This window comes from Phyllostomus discolor, chromosome 4 (assembly GCF_004126475.2).
Source record: "Phyllostomus discolor isolate MPI-MPIP mPhyDis1 chromosome 4, mPhyDis1.pri.v3, whole genome shotgun sequence".
NCBI lineage: Eukaryota > Metazoa > Chordata > Mammalia > Chiroptera > Phyllostomidae > Phyllostomus > Phyllostomus discolor.
In genome coordinates this window covers 165243921-165258497 of record NC_040906.2, presented here as the reverse complement: position 1 = coordinate 165258497, position 14577 = coordinate 165243921, and the positions used below count along the sequence as shown (strand labels likewise).

At 47.5% G+C, this 14577-nt stretch overlaps 1 protein-coding gene across 2 annotated transcripts; it reads right to left on the bottom strand.

The window, feature by feature from the left end:
- Positions 1 to 817: 817 nt before the first annotated feature.
- On the bottom strand, positions 818 to 14272 carry MTRES1 (mitochondrial transcription rescue factor 1). Of its 2 annotated transcripts, none has more exons than XM_028509613.2 (4): positions 14206 to 14272; positions 7730 to 8209; positions 5206 to 5278; positions 818 to 1975 (listed from the first exon to the last, which is right to left on the bottom strand). In XM_028509613.2, the coding sequence occupies exons 2-4, from the start codon at positions 8197 to 8199 to the stop codon at positions 1796 to 1798; spliced, it is 723 nt and encodes a 240-aa protein (XP_028365414.1). In that variant the 5' UTR covers positions 8200 to 8209; positions 14206 to 14272; the 3' UTR covers positions 818 to 1795. The 2 variants fall into 2 exon arrangements, with proteins under 2 accessions (XP_028365414.1, XP_028365413.1); XM_028509612.2 differs by having other exon boundaries at positions 13915 to 14243.
- Between the last annotated feature and the right edge of the window lie 305 nt (positions 14273 to 14577).

The window sequence follows — 14577 nt, the reverse complement described above, 5'->3', positions numbered from 1 at the left end:
CATCATCAGATATCTTCTTTCTTAGTTTGATTTTTAAAAGCGGAAACATCTGGAATGGGTCAAACCCTGCCAGGCAGCTAAGTTAGGTACGAATTACCAGCAGCTTCAAAAAGCCTTTCACGTGGCCCTTCCTGCTCTCTGCCTACCACCTCTCATCAGCCTTTGTACATTCCCACTTTCTTGCTCCTTCAAAGACACAGGGCAGGCCATCAGTATCCTGATCCCCATCTGACCAAGGAGGCAGCTGAAGCTCAGAGAGGTTGAGGCCGAACTATGACCAAGGTCATCCAACTTGCTAATGGCAAGACTACACCTAATAACCACGACCCCCAACACGTCACATGCTGTCCCTCACCATCCAAGGCTTCTTGGGCGTACTGTTACTTCTCATGAAGTCGAGAGAAGAGAGGGGGAGAGAAGCAAGGAGGGGGAGAGAAGCAAGGAGGGGGAGGCAGCAAGAAGACAAGGGAGGGTGAAAAAGGGACAGGTGAAGGAAATGAGAAAAAGTATGGATATCAATATAATCTAAATTATAATTCATAACATGTCAAAATCAAACATATTATTTTCACTGATGACAGTAGAGCCCGATTAATAAGTGGTAAAATAGAAAAATTCCCTGTCTCAGCGCACAGGATACACTATCATTTCTTCCTGAGAACTTATTTAAGCTTTCAAATAAAAACTGATGTTCCCTGGTCTTCTGAAAGCTGAGCTGGTAAAAGCCTTCCAGAGTCATGGGCCCAAACAGCCCACTGCTTCGGGCTCAGAGCTCTCCCCGAGCCGCCCCTGCCAGTGCTAAGGAATAGCCCCCAGGAGTCTAAAGACTAGTGTATTTATGCAGGCGGCCTTTCCTTAAATGGCCTATATTTGCGGGTGTACCCTCTAATACTACTCTGTTTTTAAGCTTTGTCCCTTTTGTAACTCTTAAGAATTAGGATACTTAGCTTCTGAGTCTTTATTCTCTTCATTGATAAATATCTATTTTCTACTTTCACCTGAAAATTAAACCCTCAGCCTATTACCCTACACTAGGGAGTCATCACATTTTTTCTGTAAAGGGTAAGATAGTAAATATTTTAGGCCCTGTGGGCCACACAAGGTCTATGTCATACATTCCTTTTTGTTTCTTAACCTTTTAAAAATGTAAAAACCATTCTTGAGTGCCATACGAAAGGCCTCTGGTGGCCTTAGTTTATCAACCCCTGCCCCAGACAATTAATTTTAAATGAGCCCTAACTGACTTCCCACTTGGAATCCGGTGGACCTTCACTCACCCAGACTCGTAAAGACAAACGGAAGGGGAACTAAGGCCAGCATGTGGGTGATTCAGAAAGGCCAGTGGTGGATGGGGGCTCCCGATGCTCCCCTGGGCTATGAAGGGCAACCTTCACTTGGCTCGGTTTTCCTTTAAGAAGCCGGAGCCCAGGGAAGCGGACCAGCAGGGATGAAGCTGGAATGAGAACACGGACACCCGGGCCAGCGCACTCCACACCGCCTCGTGAGGCGGCTAACACGGAGACAGCAGGCCGGCCCCTAAAACCCTGCTTGGGCTTCCGGCACTCGGCGCACACCTCACTCCTGCCCAGGAGGCCCAAACAAGCACAAAGTTAAGTCCAGGAGGAAAACCCAGGCCACCAGGAGTGTCTCCGAGATATGGGTTCCAATTTCCATAGGATGGCCCAGTAGATTCCACAAAGGATACGAGCATTTTAATAAAAATGTCTGTTTTTTGAGCTAGCTCCTTTCCCCACCATTAGACAGCAGCTTTATCACTTAAAAAAAAGTAATTCGTTTATTTAATCATACTCTTTTTAGGCAATTTTAACGTTTTCCAGCGTCGCAAGACTACTCTGTATTTTTCACTTTGGGTCTTCTCTTCAAACACTTTTTTCAGCAGAATCCGCATCATTATCTCTGTTTCTGTTTCTTTATCTTCTCCGATTAGAAGATCCAATGTATCTCCCACTTTCACCTGAAAATTAAAAGAAAACCGAGCCTTTATTACAGCTTGGGAAATGCAGGCCAATGCAAACATCTCTGCTTGGAGTCTTCACCAGGTGACTGTCACCTGGGGGGTAGGTGAGAAAAGGTCCCAACTCCTCTGTGGGACTCCTCTGTAGCCGTCACTCACTCCCAGGGCTAGGCTCGGAGGCACCTAAGATAACCGCAGCTCAGCACCAGTCAGGGTCCTTCCTTGGACGGCTGGCAACTTGTGGACAGTCCCTGTGTGGTGTGGCTCAAATACTCCCCACATTGTACACCTAAAACTAATGTAACAAGTATGAAATTATATACCGACTACACTTAAAAAAAGAGACAGGACTCAACTCACAAAGATGGAATGCCATGGAAAAGAGGGTCAAGCTGGATGCTGATGCAGTGGGTTGGAGGGACTAAGGTCAAACCCATTCTTGCCCAGACAGGAGCTCTGGGTTGAGCGAGGGCAGGGCGCGCCTTGGGGCAGTCATACCATTGTGGCCACATGGATACCTGGTCCTGGCAATTCTGGATCCCAGGGAAGCTGCCCAGCAACTCAGGAAGGAGCTAAAGCGACTTCTACTAGAAGACAAGCCAGGGATGACCAGGGGCACTCTTCCAAGGGGGAGGGGAGCCCCATATGTGGGCCATGTAACCACTCAAAAGCCTACTGGATGGCAGGCTGTTTAAGAAGCATGGTGCCAAGTGATGGCTTTCACCTTATGTCCCAACCAGTACTGTCTGAGGCACTCATGTCATGCCTTTGGAACGAACATCTGTTCTTCCACCCACACAAGGCTTTTGTGGGCCCAGTACTCAGTCTACAAAATGGGGAGTGCACAGCTGCTCATCACGATGCCACCCGGCCAATCCAGGCAGCCCACAGCGCCAGATGGACACTCACATGGGGGCCTATTCTAAACCACTGACTTTCCCTCCTGGGGCTGAGAAGCAAAGGCTCACACCACAGCTGGGCACGAAGACTGCTTCTCCCCTTAGGTTTGAAGGATGGACTGACCTAGGAATCATCTGTGCGGGGTGAGGAGGGTGGGAATCATTCTGTGTGTAGTTCTGCTAGCTCCAATAAAAAAAAAAATGACCATGCAACTCCAACTGTGGACACTTAAAATTAATGCCCCAAAACACAAGGCTTGGCATCTCTGCTTTACCTTTTCTGGCGTAACTCTTTCACTAAAATTCATTTTTAATGTATGTACCTGACAGGAAATTTAAAAAGTACAAAGGCATGTGGAGGAAAGACAACCCTTCTTGTGTACCCTTTCCCAGAACACCGTGGGCGATGTCTGCCCCTTTAGAGAAGGGCAGGCTCACAGGAGCCTGACAAGTGGGTCCCTTTGGCAGCTTACTTCGAGGGCACAGAACAGGGGAGGAACCCTTCTCCTTTTCCCAGCTGATCCCAGGGAGAGGTGGTTTAGGAAGGCTTCGGTCCCCACATCTGGGCTCCAAACACTCTTGAGTCAACAGTTACCAGCACCTATAGCACTCTGGGCCCCATCTGGTTTGCAGCTCACAGAAAAACTTTGCTCAGCTGCAGACAGCCAGGGTTACAGCTACAGCATCAGGCAAGCGCCTGGCCCCTCAGGACCAGCAGCCAGGCACAGGCCCCACGACGCAGACCACGCAAGGGCAGGTGTTTTTTACTCCCTGCAAAGCCCTGTCCTTCCTAATGTGGGAGATGGCACAGCAGACACAAAGAAAACTGGCTGGGATTAGGGGCTGTTCCAAATATCTACATTTCCAATCTCCCCTTAGCTGCAGTTACTATGGCTACCAGGTCGCCTAGTAACAAGGCAGCCTAGTGTTAATACTGGCCCCTTCCTTTGCTGACCCTCAGGAGAAATCTGGAAGGCAGCTGAGAAGACAGAACACCCAAGGTAGAATGCAGATGCAGCAATTAGGCTGTAGTGAACAACATATCAAAGCAGAGGGGGAGAAACAGCCTGGTGGTGTTTGTAAACGAGACCCTGCACAGAGGCATCTGGCACCAAGAGCAGGTCTCACCTTTGGACACTGTGGCTGGCTAGAAGGGGGCTGAGCCACGACGATGGAAAAGCAATTAAGGGGCAGGAAGGGCCTGATCTCCAGAAGCATGTCTGGAGTGCCTGATTTCCCACAGCGTACCAAGCAATGACTGACACCCACAGTGTGAACCAGCCATGTCAGGTGCCACCAGAGGGATAATGGGCCTTGAGACTTGACTGCTGACCCAAGTGCAGAGGTCCCCATCCTGTCCACTTGGATCCTGGGAGAAAGGACTCTGGAGAAAGCCTTGGTGCTCACCCAGGCCCACGCCATTGGCTCACGGGGCCCTCTGTCTCAGGGGTGTTTTGAAACACGAGAGAAGCCAAAATAAAAACCACCTCCAAAAGTGTGTCTGCCTTCCCTGGGACACTTGTCCCCAGACACTGACTCAGGGCTCTCACGACTACGTCTGCCAATGCCTCACACGTCTGCATCCTCCGGACTTTTTAAGGGTCTTTTATTTTCATTAACTTTTACCTTCATCATTGTTTTTTTTCCAATTATGAAAGTGACCCATACTTGTACAGAATTATGAAAATAAAAAGCATGAAGAAAATATAACCCATAATGCCCCATTCAAAAAATACTAATAACATTTTAATTTGAGATGTATTTATGTGACTTACTTTTACAAAAATATATTTAACAGAACCTATATATATGATTTATTGTACCAACACTGGACAGTGCAAATACATTTTCTTATAACACTTCTGAGAGACTTCCTGCACTGACAGCCGGCCCCGGAGCCTACGGGTGCTGGGGGAGGAACTGCCAGGCTGCAGGGCTGCACCTCAGCTCAGCTCAGGGAGCCACAGGTCAAAGACCCTCTGCACAGACTGAATGTTTCTTTTTAGCCTGATTATTATGATTTCACAGGGACTAACATTAATGACTGAGAAGTTTAAATATTAGATTTTTGCCAGTTCTGATTGTCATCTTAAAACTTTAAAGAAGAAAGGGGAAGCTTCATCTCAAAGTCATTATGGCTGCAAAAGAGCAAGTGATCTGTGTGACTGAAGCGGGCTGGTGATTCTAGCGTGACCGGGCCCCAGGGAGACCTCCAAAGGGGTCATGCTGCGAGGGGTCATGCTGTGAGGAGGCAGCTGGAGGGAACCTGGGAGTAGCACTGACTGAGCATTGGCAAAGCAACAAAAATATCTGGTTGTCTTAATATCTCACCGTTCTGCTTTTCTTCCATAATTTTTCCCCGTTCAGCCTGAGTTCACCTTTGTAGAATGCATCTTCCACTTTGCTTTAAAAAAAAAAAGTCAAAGTGCTTTAAAATAGAAATATATTCAAATCCATTATACAAGTCTGTGAAACACACCTGCCATTAATGCTTACTCTGACAGTGACCTACCTCCCCACAAAATCTTCAGCTTGGGTGCTGGGAAAGTGAAGTCAGCTGCTCCCGTATATATCTAAAACAGGGAGACCAAAGGGGACTTTTGAACAGATGCTGACCTGCTGCAAAGGTTTGCTAGTAACTCTCAGGCAGGTAAGCAGTCCCTTGATGGGGCTTTCTGAGAGGGCTCAGCACGTGCACCTGCCCCACTCAGGACAGGGTGCATCCTCCACCTGACTCCTGGTGCAGCGGCTCCCTGCAACGTGGTAGCTCCTGTGACTCACAAGTGAGTGATCACTCCCTTCCCCTCACATACCTGCTCTGGGCTCTGACAGAAAAACCAGGCACCACATGCATGGTGGGGTCATTAAGAAATCCTCTACTAGTCTGAACTGCCAGTTGGGGAAACTCCAGTCCAGAGGCTGCTGATCTCCCTGAATTTAATCTCTGGGGCAACTAGACCAGGGGAGGATCCAGACAAAAATCAGTGCCCTTTCTTCCTGAAGCTGATTCCAGGTGATTGACAAATGAGTTCCCCTTAATAATAGCAGCAGCAGCAGCAGCAATTACTCTGCGGAAGGGACAGCACCCCTTCCGAGTTTGCCAGATTTTAGAGAGTATTAACAAATCCCAATCAGGGTGCCGATGGGCTCAGAGTCACTTTTAAGGGCCCTTAAGCTTCACAGATTGAAAAATTAAACTATGCCATTAAATTAGGTCATAAAGGTACCAGTTACACAAAGAAATCTTTCTGAACTTATCGTTCATACCACAATTTTTACCTTGCACACAGTATGTGCATAATGATTGCTACAGGAATGAATGAACAATGAGATGAGGGTCACTATTCTTATACAATTAGTCTAGGAGAGAATGGGAATATTTTTTTAAATATATATATATTTTTAATTTTATTTTAATCATTGTTCAAGTACAGTTTTCTCCCACCTACGAGAGAATGGGAATATTAAAGAAATCTTGAGCCCTTGTCAGGTGGCTCAGTTGGTTAGAGCCTTGTCCCTGAATGCGTTCCAAACCCAAACCCCAAAGCTTGTGGGTTTTATTCCTGGTCAGGGCACATACCTGGGCTGTGGGTTTGATCTGTCCCTGTGTGTATGGGAGGCAAAGGATCAATGTTTCTCTTTCAAGTGGATGTTTCTCTCTCTCTATCCCTCTAAAATTGAGGACCTTCAAAGTTATACTTAATATCTCTGTGCACTCTGTATGAACATACACAGTACTTTTTCTTCCTTTTAATCCTCACACGAGGATATGTTGATTTTAGGGAGACAGGAAGGGAGAGGGAGGGAGAAGAGGGGGAGGGACACAGACAGACAGACAGACAGACCGATGTGAGAGAAGCATTGATCCCTTGCCCACTCGCCCCTGCACGTACCCTGACCGGGGATCAAACGTGCAACCCTTTGGTGCTCAGGATGGACGACGCTCCAGCTGACGGAACCACCTGGCCTGGACGTACTTTCATCATCATAAGTAACACACACTGACTACCTACTGTGTGCCAGGTACTGTTATAAATACTTTAGAGAAATATTCAGTCCTACCAACTACCTTCTGAAGTAGGTTCTATTATTCCCATTTTATAGATAAGGAAAATGGAGCACAGAGAATTTATGTCCAAGGTCATACACATGATCAGGATAGGAATGTCAGTAGTTTGGCTGCAGAGGCTGCATTTTTTTTTTTAAGTATGGAAAGTATATTTTATTTTAAATAAAAGAATGAATTTATTTTCTTTCTTTTTATTTACTTATTTTTAGAGTAAGGGGAAGGGAAGGAGAAAGAAAGGGAGAGAAACATCAATGTGTGGTTGCCTCTCATGTGGCCCCTACTGGGGACCTGGCCTACAATGGAGGCATGTGCCCTGACTGGGAATTGAACTGGTGACCCTTTGGTTTGCAGGTCGGTGCTCTGCCACACCAGTCAGGAGAGGCTGCATTCTTAACCTCTATGTTATACAGCTTCCATTGATTCTAAGAGATATTTTTTCACACTGTTTTCCAGATTGTAAAATCCAGATGCATTTTATGCTTGCTATATACATCTTACATGGTGATCCCTTTTCTCCTTAAAGATGCTATTAACATAAAATCAATAGTTCATTTTATAGTCTTAAGGGAGGTTCAGAAACAAGAAGCACACGAGATTTTCAGGCTGTCACTTGACTTCTTTGGAATCAATTTTCTCGTCTATAAAATGAAATAATTGAAACAGGTCTCCTACAAGGTCTTATCTATGGTTGCTCTTCACCATAATATGGGCCTAGTGATTTGTAATGCTACATTAAAACAGCCAACAAGAAAAGTGGCTTTGTAATAAAATGCACATCATACTTACTTTCTTCCAATATCCAGGCCTGTCTTCAGGATAACGTCATACCGAAAAGACTGCACGGCCTTTTCCAGGTCTTTGTAGTCTCTGACCACGCTGGGGTCGTCCTCCAGCCCCTCCTCCTGCTCACTCAGCTCGTCATGGCCACTCTCTTCACCAGAGTCCTCTTCATCCTCAACTTTCTGCAGAGTCTTCTTAGTGGATTTTTTAGAGGTTACATTACTTTTGAGTCTTATAGAAAATGGGAAAATATATTCTGGAGGTAGTAAAAGTCCTGGGAGTCTCAGTGAGAAAATGTTATGGAAAAGTGTTTTATAATTTGATGCATTTAATTTGGTACTAGAAAAATATAAGTATTGATTCCAGGAAACACAGAGCTTGTGTGAAGGTGTCCCTCGTATTGCTCCCCAGAGTCCAATCCAGGCGTCTGGTTTTCTTAAAATACTGGTGGGCAACCTGACACTAGCCATGGCCATGGTGCACACCCTGCAAGACAGTAGTTCAGTGTCACTTCACGAGTGCAGTGTCCCGGCATTCTCACAACATACACCACACACACACGTCATATCCGCTATGCCACAGTGGTTTGCATGTACAGAGGCCATGCACCGTACCGCAGTGAGTCTGCAAGCTGCACCTAACATGCTGACCTCACAAGCTGGTCATGAGGGTCGAGCTAGATACTAACACATGTGAGAACACTGGTTCTACTCTTTCCAACCCCCAGGTTAGCTTGGTACTGATTGCTACTGAAAAATATTAATAATAGCTTTAGATGATTTGTTTTAAAAAAAATCTTGCCCTGGTTGAGTGGGTTGAGTACCAGCATGTCAACTAGAATGTCAGAGGTTTGATCTCCAGTCAGGACGTATGTCTGGGCTGTGGGCCAGCTCTCGTTTGGGGTGTGTGAGAGGCAACCAACTAATGTTTCTCTTGCATATGTTTTTCTCCCTTTCTTTCTCCTTCCCTTCCGCTCTCTCTAAAAATAAATAAATAAAATCTTTAAAAAACATCTCAAGGAAAGACCATCTACTGACATGTGCCACACCCTTACAACACTGACCTGGCCAAGGAAAGACACCAGATCATGACTGCACAAAACCCAGAGTGAATCTCTAAACTTTATTTCAACCTCCAATCCCAGCAAATTGAAGCTGGATGAACCAACTGGACATATGTGCACTTTATTTCCTTTTACATCTTCTTCCCACTGCTTAGCAGAGGCATTAACTAGCAAAGGAAGAGGCTCGGAGACCCACAATCTAGGAAATTGCTTCCCGAGGCACTGTGGTGCTGACGTGCCAGAGAGCAATCAATTCCGACATTACCGCAAAGGCAGCAGAAACTTTTATTATTATAGTGGCAGACTTTCTCCAGTCTGTCAGGATGGTTTTACCATGATTAGTAATGCGAGAAGGGTTGCCACATGGTCAGCATCTCATACTTCAAGTCTGCGAACGACTGTCCTTTGCATGAAGGCTATACTTTCAGACTGATTTGATAATGATTCACGTGACTTCCTTCCTCCTTCCCACTCATAAGGCTGACAGCAGGTTCACCTGAAGTGGCCAGAGCTCGCTGTCACCCATGCCAGGAATTCGGTGTGGGACCTCCGTTCTAGACTCACTGCACGATGCAGGTGATGTCTGAGCTCAGGGCACCACAGCCCTGGCGAAACACCCCCTGCTGGTGGGCCGACCAGACCGGTTTCGTAAGATGCTCAAGGCACGCAGAGGAGAAAGACAGTAATGATGGCTGGCCTATCTTTAAGGTCAGTGTTTCTCAAACTGTGTTATGAGCCATTATTAAAATTTTTACTTTTCAAGAACTAGAACAGAAAGGTATAGAAAATATTACAGTGCATCACATATAATAAGAGTAAACCCTGCTTTATGAAACTTTTGTTACATTTACACATACATATATATGTATACATACACAAACACACAGAGTCATCAAGTAAATGTATATACTATGGATCACAATAAACACAGAGTTTGGAAACAGGGGTCTAAGTGAATTTAGCAAATTCTTTTGCTATCAGGTATAATGTCGAAGGCCATATGGACGCCTTGGAGCCCAGGACCTGGCGGCGTGTTCCACCCCCATGAACAACACTCCCAGGGCTGACCGAGTCTCCTGAGATGACGAAGGCGGCCACCTCTCTGGAGTAATTCTGTGCGGGTCCCTCGTTTTACAGAAGAGTACAAATGAGACTTGGAGCAGTTTAACAAGTGGCTCAGTCATGCAGCTGGTAAGTGATAGAGCCAGGACTCCAATGCCAAGTCTTCTTAACACGCACTGATTACTATGGGTCAGGCATCGCTCCACATATTAACTCATTCCTTCCACAAGCCCATCTAAGTTACAGAATCACACAGATGCAAAGGGGACTCAGCCCCAGGCTTCCTGGCTGCCAATCAAGGTTCTTTACCACCATGCTGAACCTCCCACCAGTCTTCTGACTCCAAACCCACTGCTCTTTCTGCTACTCTGTGACACTTCTCATTTTCTTTTGAGCAAACGCCTACCTTCATTGACTGTAATGCTAGAGAGAACAAAGAGTTTCAGGAGCAGAGGACTGGAAATGTGGCCCTATTCAGACATCCTGTGGGGTGGTGCGGGGTGGGGGGAGCTCTGTCTCCAGGTCAGTCCCTGGACTCCCCACACCCCCTCCCTGCCTTTATACCACACTGGGGTCTCTGTGAGGAATGCCTGGATGTTATGGTCCTCTCCACATGCACCACGAATAGTTATCTTTACCTACACTAGGAAACTTTTACTAGCACAAAATGGCTTTAAAATCACACTCACATGTAATTACTATTAACACAACCAAAACGGCAAGCCAAGCATTACCTGTAATTAGTTACTCACTCCCTCTCTAATCTGCTTTGCTCCCTAGCAGAGATACATTGGTAAATGCTGAAGCTTAGATAAAATTTATACCCATAAAATTGAGGAAATAGTAATGTCAATTTTTGCTGGAGATGATGACCACTGCAGACGTTAGCAGTGGACACCCAGGGCCACGGGGTGGAGTGTGAGAACCCAGATTCTTCCTCAGAGCTTTGGAACTGGCCCGAGGAGCACAAGAGCCAGAGGGGCGGGCCACACAGGCCGGAACCCTCTCCAACCAGAACTGCAATGGTGGTGAATATAGGGGTTCCTTGTATTTCATTGGAAAATAAGGATTCTGCCACTGAAAAAAAAGTTTCTGTCCTTTTAACATGGCCTCCTGTCTTCTAGGCCCCACGCAAAATCTTCCATCCTCCTCCACCCTCCCCTGCCCACACTCCCTGTGCCCTTTTCCAAACCCATGTTGTGCCAACGCTGTCTTTTGTACCATTCTTATGTCCAAGAGTAGTGACAGGGTGGGAACTGTGCTCCATCCCTCACTCCCATCCCCGATCTGCTCAACACATACAGAAACCAGTGCATACTTGAAGAGCCACTTTTAAGAAATGAAATGAGCATCACACCTATTAATACATCCACATCACTCACTTGCCTGCATATGCCAAGTGGCCAGCTAGGTCCACATATCAAACACACAGTCCTCGTCCTCAAGAAACTCCTCGCTGAAGTGGAGCGTGGGTGAGTGAGCTGGCTGGAGAGAGTGGAACCTGAAAGCTGAGGTCCCAAGGAGCCCTGCCCTGCCCAGGCTGGAGCCCAGCACAGGCAGGCCTGAGGGCAAAAGTGGCCTGAATTGAAGCTGGTGAGGTGGGGAACAGCAAGTTACAACAGTGATTTTTTACTTTCTGTTGGACCATCCTCATTAGCACGCCATTATTTCTCATTCAAAAACAAACGGGCAATTCTCCTAAGACCCCACTACCCCTAAACTGCTGCCCCTTTCCTGCTCCTCTTCACAGTGAAATTCCACCGAATGGTCATCTGTACACTCAGTGCCTCCCGTTTTCTAAATCCAAAGGTGCATTTGTTAGTCCCCATCGCATCTGACTTCTCAGCATCATCTGAAACAACTAATCACTTCCCTTTTCCACTTGGCTTTCAGGACGCCTGTCTTGGTTCACCTCTGACCTCACCCACTGCTGCTATTCAAGACTTCTTTGCTGCTTCCTTCTCTTTTCCCTGACATCTTAGTGTCAGAGGGCAACAGGGTTCAGTCTGACCCTCTTCTCCATTCACTTCGTCCAGCTCAGTTTCAGTTTTGACAAATGTATATCAAGACATCAGACATTTCCACGGCTTGAAATGCCACTTACATGCCAACAACTCCCTGATCTGCATCACTACTCCAGACCACCCTTCCAAATTTCAGACTTGTGTATCTGTGCAGAAGAGTTAATTTAGCAGGCCCGGCGCTGCTATCCTTACAAAGGTCTGCTTGCAAGGTGGCCCTTGGCTGGTGTCTGTGAACTGGGATTTCAGGAGGGTTCTCACCACTCCCAGAGCTGACAGGAGTGGTGCACTGTGCCCAAACTGCTTGTACAAACCATTTGATTGAGGCTGAATACCTGCTTTCCCTCTAGGAATCTGGAATTCTGGCACATTCTCCAAGACGGTGACTATGTGACTGAATCCTAATAAACACCCTGGGCCCCGAGTCTCCAGTAAGCTTTCCTGATAGACATTTCACATGTGTGGCCACAATTTGTTGCTGGAGGAACTGAGCATGTCCTGTATGAATGCGCTGGGAGAGGACTCTTGGTTTGGAAGGCTGCTGCCTCCAGACTGTCCCGTGCATCTTCTCCACGGCTGACTGTGCTTTGTATGCCTTCGCCGTGGACCCACGGCTGTAGGGACCCACAGCTGAGTCCTGTTACGTCTTCCTAATAAATTGGAGGTGGCCTTGGGGACCCTGGACACAACAATCAACTGCCTATTTATTCAGACTCCATCTGAGTAACAGGCAACTCAAACAACTGGTCCAAAACCAAACTCCCGATATATATATTGCCAGTCCTAAATCTTTATCTGCAACCCTCCCCACCCAAGTCAACGATAACACCACCCTTCTAGTAGCTGAGAACAAAAGCTTCCAGTCATTCTCCACTCTTCCCCTTCCCTCATACCCACATGCATTATGTCAGGAAACCAAGCCCAGTATCCCGCCACTTCCACTGCCACCACAGCAGATTCAGGCCACTATCATCTATCACCAGGGTTGCTAAAAAGACTCTGTTAGAGCCTGTTCTCCACAGAGTGTTGGACTGACTCTTTTAAAAAGTAATTTACACCATCTCACTGTTTCCCTCAAAACCGAACAGCAAAATCCCTACTATGGCCTAAAGTCTGATCTGGCCCCTCCATTCTCCTCTCACCCTTGCACACTCAGCTCCAGCCACACTGGCCTTCCTGATGCTCCTCATCACAACAGGCATCTCTCTGGGCAGAGTCCTCTGTTCCAGCTGCACGGAGAATACTCTTACCCCAGGTATCTGCATGGATAGCTCATCTACACTTCAATGAGGACTACTCTTTCTGACTCTATTTAATAGGCATCTCCCTCTCCCAGTCTCCCCTTACTCTGCTCTACTTTCTTCCCCCATAGCTCATATTTTCTGTTATGAGGTTATATAACTGATAACTTACTGGTGGTTTTTATTTTTTGCCTCTCTCCCCTACTAGAATATAAACTCCACAAGAGCAGGGATCTCCACCTGTATTATATCCTCTGCAGAATCGCACATGGTAAGTGCTTAATTACTGTGGAATGGAAGTACATCAGAACTGGAGCACTGGGATGAATCCGGAAAAGAACAAAGATGGGGCTAGAGTGATGGGCAAGAAGCTAGATTTCCAAGGGCCTTGCATACCTAAAATGTCCTTAGACTTGAACCGGAGGGCATGCAAGCCATAAAAGGTCTTAAGTAGGGAAGTGGTAAGAGTGCATTTTAAAAGATTTCCTTGGCGAAAAGGCGTACAGGAGCCTAGGGGTAATAGGGGCGGGAAGCCCGACGCCAGTTTTGGGTGAGATGTACAGGAGAAATACAGAATCTGTGAACAAATCGAAGGCTGTAGGAGGCAACGCTGTCCTTGACCTGCGGGAATCAATCAAGGTTCCCCCGAGCCTGTTCACTACTCCGTAAGAAGAACCCGGTCTAAATGCTTCTAGGTCTATTGTAATTAAAAATCCTCCCTTCTGCTGCCCTCAGAGGCGGACTCACTGCAGAGACCCGGTAAGGATCCCTTCGCTCCCTGCTCACCCCCCGCGGGCTGCGCACCTTTCCGGGTCCTCAAGGTTAAGGGAAACTGGACACCTGCGTCCTTGAGCTCCCGGTCTGTGTCTGGGGACAGCAGTAGGTGCCGGGCCCAGGGTAGAGGATCTCGGCCCCCAAGGCGTCCCGAAGCTGACCCGGCCGGGACAGGACCTGGGAGACTCACGCTGAGTGTGGCACAAGCGCGGACAGGGCAAAGGCGCTCGCTAAGCCCCTACTTCACAAGTGTGCGCCGTGAAGCAACGGAAAGGGGGTTCAGGGCTGGGGTCTCAGCGCGCCCGGCAGGGGCGCAGTTACCTGTACGTCAGAGCCGCTCCTCCCCCTCCCTCCCGGCAGTGGCGCCGACCTCGGCCTCCAGGCACCGCCCTACCCGTGCCCAGCCCCTTCCGTCAGCGCCGTCGTGGCGAGAGCGGCGGAGCAGAGAGCCTGGATGCGGGGCGGGGTCGCAGCGACCCCTGCTGGAAGTCGTGCCTCGGATGACTGCCCGGTTGGGCCCCGTGCCCGGAGGACACCGCCAGTTCTGAGCCTAGAGCGGAAGCCAGCTCAGAGTTCTTGCACGAGGTTGAAGAGAAGCTTATCTTAATGCTGTGGGACTTGGATTCTCTGGAGCCATTAACCCTTTGGAACACCTTTGAGAGTTATGGACTGTCTCCAGAAAAATATATATAC

What these genes read in the sequence shown, in the direction of transcription:
- MTRES1 (XM_028509613.2), bottom strand. Translation starts at nt 8,199, where the DNA reads ATGGCCATGGCTAGTGTCAGGTTGCCCACCAGTATTTTAAGAAAACCA. An exon ending in GGCCTGGATATTGGAAGAAA is followed by an intron (nt 5,279 to 7,729) that starts GTAAGTATGATG and finishes TTTTTTTTAAAG; the next exon opens with CAAAGTGGAAGATGCATTCT. An exon ending in TATGGAAGAAAAGCAGAACG is followed by an intron (nt 1,976 to 5,205) that starts GTGAGATATTAA and finishes TTTAATTTTCAG; the next exon opens with GTGAAAGTGGGAGATACATT.